The sequence below is a fragment of the Pteropus alecto genome, unplaced genomic scaffold (assembly GCF_000325575.1).
Source record: "Pteropus alecto unplaced genomic scaffold, ASM32557v1 scaffold237, whole genome shotgun sequence".
Taxonomy (NCBI): domain Eukaryota; kingdom Metazoa; phylum Chordata; class Mammalia; order Chiroptera; family Pteropodidae; genus Pteropus; species Pteropus alecto.
Window position 1 is genome coordinate 411,486 of NW_006440624.1, and position 13,050 is coordinate 424,535.

At 32.8% G+C, this 13,050-nt stretch overlaps 1 protein-coding gene across 8 annotated transcripts in view; it reads right to left on the reverse strand.

Annotated features, from left to right (window-relative positions):
• Positions 1–549: 549 nt before the first annotated feature.
• Positions 550–13,050, reverse strand: part of JCHAIN (joining chain of multimeric IgA and IgM) — a 29,418-nt gene continuing 16,917 nt past the window's right edge. For 7 of the 8 annotated variants that reach the window (XM_025050563.1, XM_015593499.2, XM_006917282.3 and 4 more), the window contains 4 exons: positions 10,998–11,090; positions 7,687–7,813; positions 4,712–4,792; positions 550–4,021 (listed from right to left, as the gene is read on the reverse strand). In XM_025050563.1, the coding sequence (XP_024906331.1) occupies positions 3,817–4,021; positions 4,712–4,792; positions 7,687–7,813; positions 10,998–11,061 (477 nt within the window). In that variant the 5' untranslated portion in view covers positions 11,062–11,090 and the 3' untranslated portion in view covers positions 550–3,816. Of the gene's footprint in view, positions 4,022–4,711; positions 4,793–7,686; positions 7,814–10,997; positions 11,091–11,401; positions 11,442–13,050 lie in introns of those variants that run through there. The other variant, XM_025050565.1, reaches the window with a different exon arrangement.

The window sequence follows — 13,050 nt, forward strand, 5'->3', positions numbered from 1 at the left end:
TACAGAAGTTTACTGAATGCTACAACAACTATACTATGTGATATAAATACATTTACTGCATGTATCCCTATTTTTACAAAAAAGCTGTAAGATAGTTTTTTTCCCTCCCATTTTCACTCTAATTGAATGAACTTGCTCTTAGTGACTTGTCATTTAGTTACTAACTATAGAGTCTATATTCCAACCTAGGCCATAGATTTACCCACTAAGCCAAGACCTGGTAATTTTCCTGTCCCACTGCTCCCAAGACAAGGAGTCCATTCAAGTCTAGTTATGAGTGTGTATACATCTGTGCGTTTGTGATTGCAAAAGCATAATTATGGTTCATTTTGAATATCATATTATATAAAACCATTAAAAATGAAGATAATCTTAAAGTGAAAACTGAATACTTGGCTTGGGTCTACTGGTTTCTAAGGCCTGGCACAAAGGAACATCATTCTATTGTTAATGTAATTTTTCTCTGGCTGGTGCTGAGTGCTCACTTAAACAAATGGCTTAGAACTACGGAGAAAGAAAACAGTCTCACAAATAATACCCACATCTGACTGTCTTTTTAAAATATCATCCATTTAATTCAAATCTAAAAGAGGACAAAAAGTACAAAAATAGTTGACTTATTGGACAGGTCAATATATTGGTCACATTAACCTCAAATGTCACATGAACTGTAGGAAAATGTCATAGTGGGCATAAATGATTACCAAGAGCTTCTATTGATATTTGTTCAGGCTATGACAGTGATTCAGAGTTTTCATTGCCATTTACTAGATGAGTAAACCAGTCAAATAGTTAATTACCCACTGAATTGGTCTGCTCATTTACAACATAAAAAAAGTAAACCCAAGAGTTATTCTGAGGATACAATGACAGATATATCACACGGCATGGGAAGAATGCTCCATATCATCATCATCATCATTAAATCACATACTTCATAATTGGCTACTTTGTTAATTCAGGCTCTGCAGAAGCAGAATCCAAGATGAGATTAATATTACAAGAGATTTATTAGGAAAAACATCTGTAAAAGAAAATGGGTTCAAGCCTAAGAAGGCTAGGAGAGCCACCATACTCTGATACAGGTCTGACCTATGTGGAGGAAACAGGGTAGGAATGAAGGTTGAGTAGGCAAAATCTAACAGTGGTGTAGTGCTGCCAATAAATTTTCAGTGAAGCTGATGGGGAGTTCTCCAGTCAGTCACCCATCAGAAGAGTCCTGTGTCTCCCACGAATCGGCCTATCTTAGTATCATTGCCACACTCAGTCATCATTGGCTGGGTGCAGCCCATAGACCTCACACAAACGTAGTGGTGGATATCAGAGCCACAGGTCAAATATGCTCACTGCAAAGAACCAAGAGACTCCTTTCACAGCTGCCTCATCTACATTGATTCCTTAGTGTTTCCCTGCTAAATTGTTCATAATACAGGCAAACATGTGAATGAAGTAAATAGGAAGGCTTTACTCATTCTTTCATAACTCATTTCAGAGCCACCTGCTATTCTGGATTTATATTGAATGAGTTAATGCTTAATAAAGCATTAGATTGGTGCCTAGTGCATAGGCAGTGCTAAATTGATATTAATATGATGGTCTTAAAGTTTAACTGAACTTCTGAAAGAAGGTAGACCTACAGGACTGTACATTTGCAGTCTTCTTTCAGCTGGTATTTAATGAGGCAATGATGCTGGAATAGGAGTCTTTCCTATAAGAATCTCCGCATGGTAACACAAACTGTCTATTGGGTATGGAGAAAAAGGAAGGCAAAGATGGGGAGAGTAGAGAAGGCTCTTAAGAAACAGTCTCCCCCTAAAAGTTCTTAACACAAGGGGAAAAAATGTTTTGTAACTATACGAGGTGGTAGATGTCAACTAAATTTATGTGGTAATCATTTCGCAATAAATAATAGATACATATGTCAAGTCATTATGCTATACACCTTAAACATATACAGTATTTTATGTCAATTATATCTCAATAAAAAGGGAAGAAGAAAAGAAAGTCTCCCATAAATTCTCATAACACTTTGGAACCTATTTCTTTGCCTTTATGAGAGTCTGCCAAATGACTGTGATTACTTATGCATATGTCTTGTCTTCTCAACTAAGTTGTACTCATGTTCATTCATTCAGCAAAAATTTATTGAGTGCCTCAATGTGCCAGGTGCTGAGGATGTATCACTGGGCAAAATAAAAAGGCCTGCACTTGTGGAGCTTATGTTCTGGTGGGGAGAGACAGGTCATAAACAAGATTAATAAGCAAATTATATAGTCTGCTAGAGGGTGATCTGTACATGGGAGGAAATAAACCAAGATAAGACAGTGGGTTTGCAATTTTTAAAAAATGGTCATGGAGAAGACGACAAGTGAGCAGAGTTCTAGAGAGTGAGTGGCAACAAAGACTATCTTGAGGGTACTTCTCACAGTTTAATCACTAAAAAATCTAGCATAGTTCCTTGCATGAGGTAAATATTCAATAAATGTTTACTGATTAAACAAAACTCAAAGACTTGGATAAAACAGAATAATAGATTGAAGATTAGTCAAGAACGATGTATCTTTAGCACATCAAAACTATTATTTCTACTGAAGCACCAGAGTATCCTAGCCTTACTCATAAAAAGAACAAAAAAACAAACAAAAAAACACTGAATAATCTGCATGAACACAGTGAAAGTTATTAAAAATTACTATTACCATTTAAAAAAAGAAATAATTCTTCATCAAGAAACTGTCTTTTACTAATCAGTCTCCCATTATTTTAAATCCAGAATCAAAATTTACATTCCACAGTACCCTTAGATATGTATGTCAGTTGGCCTTGGCTTTCTGCCACAAAAAAAGATCATGTGCCATGATTAACACTATGTTTGCCAGGAGGAATCTTACCATTTACTTTTAGGTTTAAATGATAAAGCTACCTCAAATATGTACATGTATGAATTCAGTGATTAATGCATAATTATATCATACTTATAAACTATCCATAATAAATTATGTTTTCACTTACAAAAAAGTTAGCACAAACTTTTTTCCAACAAATTATTTCACACAGGTATATGCTTATGAATCTATTTAATTGTTCAAACTGTGCTAGAGAATAATATTTTGGAATACATATTTAATTAGATTCGGTTACAACACAGATGATTTCCAATGGGAATTTCTTACACTATCCTGATTTTCAAAACATCTGTATCATCTACTGTGTTACATCAAAATATATTTTCAGCTATGCATTTAATTATGTCACCTTCAGCTAATTGGTATCATAAATATTAGAGATCCCATATTACATTAGTTTTACAGATATTTCCAAAACATGTTTTCCAATCATTATTTTTCTAATGAAGACCTATAACTGATGTATGTCTATATATCAATTTTCTCTACACAGTCTTACTTTTTTAAAAAAGAACAGCATGGAATGTGCAAAAGCTCTGGCTCTCCAAGGCAAACCCCCATCTTTCAAAAAGACAAATTTTAATAATGTCTTCTGATTTTTAACCTTGAGTTTTATTTTCTCACCTTGACTATTTTTTTAAATACTGGAAATTATATTCTTAAGGAGTATATGCCTTTAGGCAAGGATAAGTTAGAGATTCAATACTTAGAGTGTGAACATACAGCTGAGAAGTAATTACCTAATAAAAATGACAATGCTCCCATTTAAATTTTGGGGGAAGGGGAGTTAGTTTTACATCATCAAAAAAAAACGTGATTTCAAATTCATTGGTAGTAAATATATTAATTTTCTGGATCAAAATGGAGAGCCTTTCAAGATAAAGAGCTATGCAGTCAGCAATGACCGAGATTAGTCAGGATAGCAGGAATCCGGGGTCAGGGCTGTTTCCACCATTATGGTCTTACCACCATACAAAAGTGGGACCCTATTTGTGTAGCACTTGTTTCTGTCATAAGCATAGCAGGTCTCATTGTCTTCATCACAGATATTGCTCTGGGTGACAGTAACTACTTGATTATCCAGCTCCACTTCTGTAGGGTCACAATTTTTACAGCTGAAAAACAGATATATGTTTTAGATAAAACTCATCAAATGTTGTCTCAGAATCTGAGTGACTATACATTTCTATCCAAAATCAATTAATTAGTTCTTGCAGCTCTGACCCGAAAACTGACAAAGGGTGACTTCTTTCAGAACTCACCTGTTCTACAATACAGAATTGTTTATAGGAATTTTCAACCTTTAATCTATAAAAATTAGTTGAAAGTAGGCAATATAATTAATGATATGATAATATGATTTTGTCCATGCAGCAACTTCTACTCTGATAGGTTTATTCCCAATTGTATATTAGGATTAAACGAGTTATTTATAGTGACAAGAAAGGAAGATTTTTTAAAAAAAGAAATTGATTGATATGGGATTCTATAGTTTCCAAAGAAATGCCTACACGTTAATATGTCTGAAATCCAATTATTGAGCTATTAAAACAAATTGGCCCTTCTTGTATTAATGGCAAAAATTTCTTCTTTAGAATAAATTTACGGCTAACATTTATCTTCAATAAAGTTTTATAATTTATGATATCTAATAATTAACATAGATGTTAATGTATTCAACAGTTCAAATTATATTGGTAAATGTTTATACCTCAACATATTTTCCAAAACATTCTTACTAACAAGGTAAATTTTGAAAGTTATTAACTTCTGTATCTAGATTAATATGAAGAAAAATCTCTTACAGGTCAGACAAATGGTACACGAAATTGGTTCTCCTTGGTGAGGTGGGATCAGAGATATTCTCCCTGTTGTTCAGAGGAACTCTAAAAAAAAAAAAAAGAAAAGAAAACAACAAATCGAAATAATGAAATTAGCAGATATTGCTATTTTTGGTTAACAGGCATATTGCTAAGACAATACTTACTCTTTCATCAGGACATTTAGCACTCTATAAGCACTCTATAGTAATACTCTTACTCAGATTTCACAATAATTTGCTATATTTTTAACATTTCCCATTCAAAACAAACCTCACAGCAACTCCTTTGTCAATGATCTTTGCTTAATTTCCTTTAAAAATCTGCTTTTCCTTTAAAAATCAGCTCAAGTTTTACCCTCCCATGATGATTATTGTGATCTCATCCTCACCTCTCAATAAACTCTTTCCTCTACAGTCTCATTAAAGTTCATATATCTTTTTATAACAAATGCCATATCTTAGTTACTTGTCTAAAGAGTAATTGCTTCCCTGGACTACATAAGTTCCTTGAGGCAAAAACATTTATGTATTCCCAGTGCCTTGCTGGATGTATGACATGTGGAATATGTTCAATATTTGTGGAATGAATGGACAAATAATATTATCTACATATTTGAGATGCATAAGTTACAAATCAGAGAGGTTAGCAACCTATCTGAGATCACAGAACTATTAAGTAGTCAAGCTATAACTGGAATCCAGATCTCTTGATTTGGTGATGTTCCATGAAAAATTAGATAATGCTTATCAACTAGTTCAGGTGATTTCATGAACTTTTACATTTTTCATCTATGTCATCATTCCTTCTCATATGTCAAAAGATACAATGAAAAACTTCTTTCCTAACTCAGTACTCAGCAATACTATCCACATAAATATCCAAGCAAAAACTTGGACATCATCCCTGAGTCTTCCTCTCTGTTGTGACCTATATCTAATTCATCTCACAATTCAATTGATTCTAATTCTTTGCATCTGTGAAATCCACCCACTTGGTTCAGGACACCATCTTTTCTCTTCTAGCAATACCCCTCCAAGGCAATAGCCACACTATTGCCAAAATGGCTTTTCTAAAATTCAAGTCTAATTTCCTTTTCTGCTTAAAACCTGTGTCTCCCCACACATAACAGGGTATCCTTAAGATGGCCAGGAAGGCCATTCATGATAAGCCTCTCACTTTCCAGCCGTATCTGCCACCATGCCACCCTCTTTACTCTGCAGGCCAGCTGTACACAACAGCTTGCAATTCCACAAATTTACCATGCTTTTCTCATCTCCAAGTCTTAACAATAACAAAAATAATAACAGTTCTAATATTTACTAGTTTAAGAAATGGGCTCAAATTAGTTGAGTAACTTGCTCAGAGTCACCTTGTTAGTAAGTGATGGAGTTGGAAATAATGCCATAATGACACAGCGATGATAACAGAACTTTGAGAAATGAGATCAGAGAATCATAAATACACATCAGGCAAAGTGAGTGAAGTAACCAAATTATCTGAATTCAGAAAACAATATATCATAAAAAGAATCACATAACAGAAGAAAAAGATGGACTAGAGAATCAAGGAGTGTCATTTAAAAATCTGGAGATTAAAACATAAGATAGACACTCCTCTTCAACATGGTTTAGGTGCCAATGTCATGGATGTCATCCCTTCAAGTTACATGCTTCTCCATTTGTTCTATCTCCAATAGGGAGCTTTGTGGTATAGAGTCTGAATGGTCACAGAGAACCTGCTAGAGGAAGTGATATCTAAGCATGAAGGTTGAGGAGTTAACCAGGCTAAATGGGTGGGAGAAAGAATTCTTCATGAAGACAACTAGATGTGCAAAAGTAGAAGAGCAAGAAAGCACTGTGAGTGTGGGGACAAAAGGCACTACAATAGTGCCGGATTTTCGAAAATAAGGTGAAAAAAAATGGCAGTGGAAGAGCTTAAGAGTAATGTTGACTGTTGTAGGTTAGGCCAAAGCATTTGCAATTTATCCTAATAACAATGTTGGGGAAACCAGCAAAGGGATTTTAAGAATTCTAGTGATATAATGATAAGTGACAGATAGGTTAGGTGAATAAATATCAGCAAATATTTTTTGAAAATATGCCAGAAACTACAGAGTCTCTAAAAGGAATAGATCTCAATTATCTTTACAATAACCCTGTGAGATATATACTATTTTTCCCCTATTTTGAGATGAGGAAGTTGAAGTTTAGAGTGGATAAGTAATTTGCATACAAGAGCATACAGCTATCAAGTGAACCAGCCAGATCTTAAAACAAATTTTTAAATATATTATACTTCTCCCATTGATTTAATGAGATTGAATGCTATATTCTGTATCAATAACCTGATCAAGATAGGAGTGGTTCACAAGAAAGACATTACTGATTGGATCCAATAGAATCTCATTTCTGAAATATTATTAGCAATTCTGCTATTGAATAAAACTCTTATAGCTTATAACTTGGACTATATGTGAAAGGAAAAGAATATCTTAAATCCAACATACAAGTGAACACTAAATCAAATTAGTCAATTCGATTGGTCTACCTTCTTTATGCAAACAGTTGAGTACAGTATAAAATACTCTGTAGTCCACATATGGTACAAAATAAGGCTTTTAGTGTTATCTCAGTTTCAGTTTGAACTTCCCAAAGGCAACTAAAAGTTCTCATTCAAACTGAAATAGCTCCACAGAAACAGGGCATGTTGATGACGAGATCTGACCCTTCAGTTGTAATTTGATCTAGCTTACTGGTTTTAGATTTTGTGGAAAACTTGTTCCTACTCCCAACTTGTATGCAACTGGCTCAAGCCCATTAACTAGATTCAACCTCATGTAAGGTGCTACACGTCAAAACGAGGAGCAAAGATATAGGTATTACGTTCAAACAATGGCTAATATCATAGGGTATCTCAGCTTACGACATGAAAAAAATGAAATATAAAATGCCACTTACTTAATTCTGATGTTTCTCTCCACAATATCTTGACTAGGGTCTTCAGGAGAAGGGATGATCCTAGAAGTGATGCGGGCACACTTACATTTGTTGTCTACAAGAAGAATCCTTTCATCTTCATCTTGGGCTTGAAAGACAAAACATGTTAAGAAGAAATGAAAACTAAAGTCTATTTATAAACTTTGTATTGAGTTAATCTATTTTTTTCCTGCAGAAAAATTGTTTTACAATTGATCAATTACAGCTTTCTCCACACGCTCTCCTTCCTAATCTAAAATAAGTAAGTGGAATCTCACAGCATAGTCAAGGAAATCCAAATGTGATTCAAAAGGAATTTTCTTTTTCCCTTGGACTAGTCCATGGGAACCTGAGCTGAAAGAATTCTGGTTTTAATCTAGTGCTTTTAATAGAGACATAGCTCTCTGAATGCTGTAGCTTTGTAAAAATCAGTGCCAATGACAAAATAAGAGAGAAAACAAAAATCTAAACTGGGTTTCTCTCAGATCAAAGCAGCACATTCAAAAGTGAACAAAAAATAACATTAGCCTTTATAAACTCAGGTTGAAGTTTACATCCTTGTATGTATGTGTGTTTATGTATACATGTGTATATACACACATATATACATATATATGTAAAATCATTAGCATAATGCCTAGGACATAACGTGCTCAATAAATTATAGCTCACATATATGTGTATATATATATATAGCGCTACATATATGTTTACATATGTTTATATGTAAAATATATATATGTAAATATATATATATATATATAGATAGATAGATAGATAGATAGATAGATATATTTGGCCGAGATTGCATTAGAGCTAAACACAGGCATGTATTTCCCCAAGATAATCTTATTTGGAAAGATTTTTAAAACTACAGTTTTCCTAAACTTAATTATATTTTTCTTTTCCATAATAATAATCAGGATATCATGGTATAATGATTCAATCAAATAAAATATGTGCTATATTAAAATTTCTTATAAGAATCCTTAAAAGTTATAGTATATAAAGATATAAAGTGCTATAAATTTGCAAAACCATTTTAGGAAATATTGAGAAGTATAAGCTCTATATAATATATATGCCTGAGTGACAAAAAAAATTAATAAATGAATGACTGCACAGATGACCATTAAAGCTTTAACTCTGAGTGTCAACATTTATTGTCTAATCTGAATATTAGACAAAGAGGTCTGGTGAGTGTTGCAAAGATTAAACAAAGAAAATTTCTTATTATCTGGACTTTGATCAGTTAACAGATATTTGAAGAGTTAATAATAACTTTAACAGTTCTAATTAAACGATGATAATGTTAAATATTTTTTATTCCTATAATTTTAGCTAAGTGACCTTTAAATTTTCCTCCTATCGGCCTCAACTTAAAAAGAAATTTAGCACATAAATTCAAGTTATAATGGTTAAAAAATCAGGATAGATATTACTGTAACTGGAAGTCTAATTATTCTAGAGATGATCCCAGAGCGTAGAGGACCTAATGGCAGTATTTCAGTCTTAATAATAACAGTCAGTGCAAAAACATTTTAAGACCATTGTTATTGTACTTATAATTGTTTCAAGTACTTTATAATGCATTATCATGCCATTATTCATAACCTCTTAATAAATCTCATAAAAGTCTGTCAGGTAATCAAGAAGAAATGTTATTAAGTCAATTCAAAATAATAATATAACTCAACATTTGAAAAGAGTAAGATGATTTAAATGGCATCCTCTTCCCTATTCCTGTATTCATGACTTTTAAAAGTTTTTCTCAATAAAATACAAATGAGCATGTAATGTCTGACCAAAAATATAGGTTGAATCAAATATGTGACTTAACTATTAAATCTTAAAAGAAAATGTCTATATTTTATTTATGGCATATAACTTCTTACCAGAAACCTAGAAAAAACTATTTTTACTGTTATTATATAAAAATATTAGGGAACCTAATATACGTACCAAAGAATGTACAAATACCTTCAGTTCACCAAGACATAAGATTCTAAAATTCTCTCTCACTGACAGGGACTATTTTTTCCTAATAAATCTATTATTATAGACTGTGCCTTACTTTATTCTAAGAGCACCTGAGACATAGTAGGTAATAAATAAATATTTCTTAAATTTAATTTAATTCATACAAATAAGAAAATTTACTAAACAATACATACTAAATATGAACATAATGAGTTTACTAAAAGGTGATTCTCTTATACAAGCAGAATAGAACAGTAGTTAGGAGTGTGGGCTATAGGGTCGGATGGCCCTATATAGGTTCTACCTACCCTACGCTTGCTGTGTGAACTTAGATATAAGTTATTTCACCTCTCTAAATCTCAATGGGCTCAAATATATGTCAGAAATTATAATAGTACCTATCCTCAAATGGTTGTTAGGAGAATAAAATGGAATTATATGTAAAGTCATTAGCATCATGTCTAGAACATAATGTGTCCTCAATAAATTATAGCTCTTATATATACATATATAGCTACATATATGTTTTACACATGTTTATAGGTATTTAAGATATATGTATATGATATGTATACTATACATGTTTTACTATCTTTATAAATATTATTAGAAATTCATTATTCTTAATGCTAAGTTAATACAAAAACATATGTAAAATGACCATTCTTAATTAAGTTCACTAAATGTTAGAAGCAATCCAGTCAAATTATGTTACTTCTAATTCATGTGCCTTTCTAGATGAAAATTATTAATACTGTACTTCTATATTCAGAATGTATTCCATTTTCTACAGCAGTTTGAAGGTTACTAAACAAAATAGCCGACGTTTAGCCATCAGGTATAGGCACCCTGTAGAATATTAAACATTGTTATAAAAGGTCATATCAAAACTGTGGGCTCAGATCCAGGAAAGTTGTTAGAACTAATATCAGTCTTCTGTGTTGTATTTACAATAATTATTACTTCATTTCTCCAAAATAAATTAAGACACTCAAGGAGAGGACTACTAACTTTCAAGATTCAATACGGATTTTCATGTAAGTATAGCTCTTAGTACTTATCCAAAATATACATTTTTATTATTCTCTAGATTATAGTAGGCAAACAAGTAAGAAAAGAGAAAAAGAAAAAAAAGCATTACAGTGAGTCTTGTCAGGGTAAAGATCGCTGCCCATATAAAGATTAAGGCATATTAGAAAAATGTAGCCAGTTAGCTAGCCAACCAAAGCACAAACATAAATGTTTAAATCTGAAGAACAGATCTGTGTTATATTTTTCCTTTTACCTAGGGTCATTTTCAAAATATCACATACCTGTCACAAGAATAGCCTTAATAAAAATGACCAGGACTCCCCAGAAAAGCAAATGGTTCTTCATCTTGACCTCGCTTCTTTTGAAAACCGGAGCTAAGAAAGTCAGGGTTAAGGTGTGTGATCTATAAGGAGTGTGCAAATGATGGTGCTTCTGCTTTCTTAAAATAGCACTTCAGGCAGCTAATATAATCACAACTGCGGTTGAAGTCTGAAATTTTAATACTGCACTGGAAAGAAATATATGGCTCAGAGTTATGTATTTTCTTCCAAAGCATCCTCCCAAAGCCATGCTTTGATGCAAACACTTCTTATTTTACATTTACTCTATATAATTAAACCAGAAGACTAATTTCAAGGCAGGAGTCCATTAAGAATGCTTAAATAAGGGTTCTCAACTTTATTACCTGGATAATAAAGTTTCCAAATATATGACATTTGTTGTGCCTGGAACAATAAATAAAGGGAAGAGAAAGGAGTAATGCATTAAAGCTCCTTGAGGTCCCAATTGTATCTATGTCAACTTTTTCTTCTGGTCCTTAATGAACCAAACTATGAGATTTAAATATACATATCATACCTCACACATATAATATATACACATTCTGATTACTTTCAGTTATTTTATAAGCTTAAACATGGAATTGTAATTAAAAGAAACAGGTGGATTTTAGATGTATCAGTTGCCACATTTTACTCTGATAGCATTAAGGCAGACCATGTGTGTGCTCATCTAGTAACACCTTTCAGAATTGTAAAACCATAAAATTATTTTCATTTGAGAGGTCTCAACAGAAAACTGAATCACTACAGTATTTCTTGTACATTTTTTTCATTAATTAGTGAAAAAAAAAACCCTAAGCTTTTGGACATAGCATTCTCTTACCCACCTCCCTAACATGCTAGAATTTCCTGTCTCAGGCAGGCTTGTTCTAAAAACTTGTCCGTTACATTTATGTGCAATATCAAATCTGTGCTACTGTTGGTTCTTAGTTCTCTAACTGTTTAAGGGTCTCCTAGAACTTTGAGAGGTACTAAAGAAATACTTCAGGATCATAAGTAGGCAAGTGGATTTCAAAGCTAGAAATAGAAAACAACAGTAAAAGCTGTTAAAGGTTAGCACATAATTGTACTCCATCAATCAATATGTGTTGAAAGTCTAGCAAGAACAAAATGCCAGGCACTAAAACACATAATATTACTATTCTGTCACACTTTTTAAAATTTCTACTATCGTGGCATTTAGAAACTATGTGGAGTTAAAAAACATATATATACTGGATTCACATGAACAATAACATCTAATAGAAAAAGAAACAGATCTGAAAACGTATTATTTTAGTATGTGGTCAGGATGACAAAACAAATATCAACCACTTAAGAACTCCTCATCTCTAACTGTAGTTTCTAAATGACTGATTTATTCCACCACTCCAAAAAAGAGTAATTAGAAGTTTGCTGGAAAACTAAGCAGGGGCGGACCTGGTTACTACTTGGATGGGAGACCACCTAAGAAGATCAGGCGTTGTAGGCATGAAAAATAAAAAACAAGGGATTGTAAGCTGACAAGGTCCTTGCAGTCTGTGAGGTCAACCAAGGGTTGCCTCGCCTAAAAAAAATAATAAATAAATAAATTAAAAAGAAAGAAGTTAGCTGGATACTTCTTTTAAAGTATTCACATTTTTCCCTTGAAAATAAACTCAAGGCTAGACTGCCTCCCAAAAGCCAGTTGGATAAAACAGAATCAAGAGTCCAGAAATAAATCCAGGCATATATATAGTCAATCAATATTTGACAAGGGAGAAAAGAATAGTCAATGGGGAACAAATCATCTCTTTAATTAACGGTGTTGGGAAAACTGGATATTCACATGCAAAATAATAAAACTGGACCCCTATCTTACACCACTCACAAAAAAATAACTTGAAATAGATTAAGGACTTAAAAGTAAGGCCTGAAATCATAAAAATTCTAGAAGAAAACAGGGGAAAAGCTCCTTGACATGAGTCTTGGCAATAAGTTTTTTGGATATTACACAAAAAGCAATGAAAGCAAA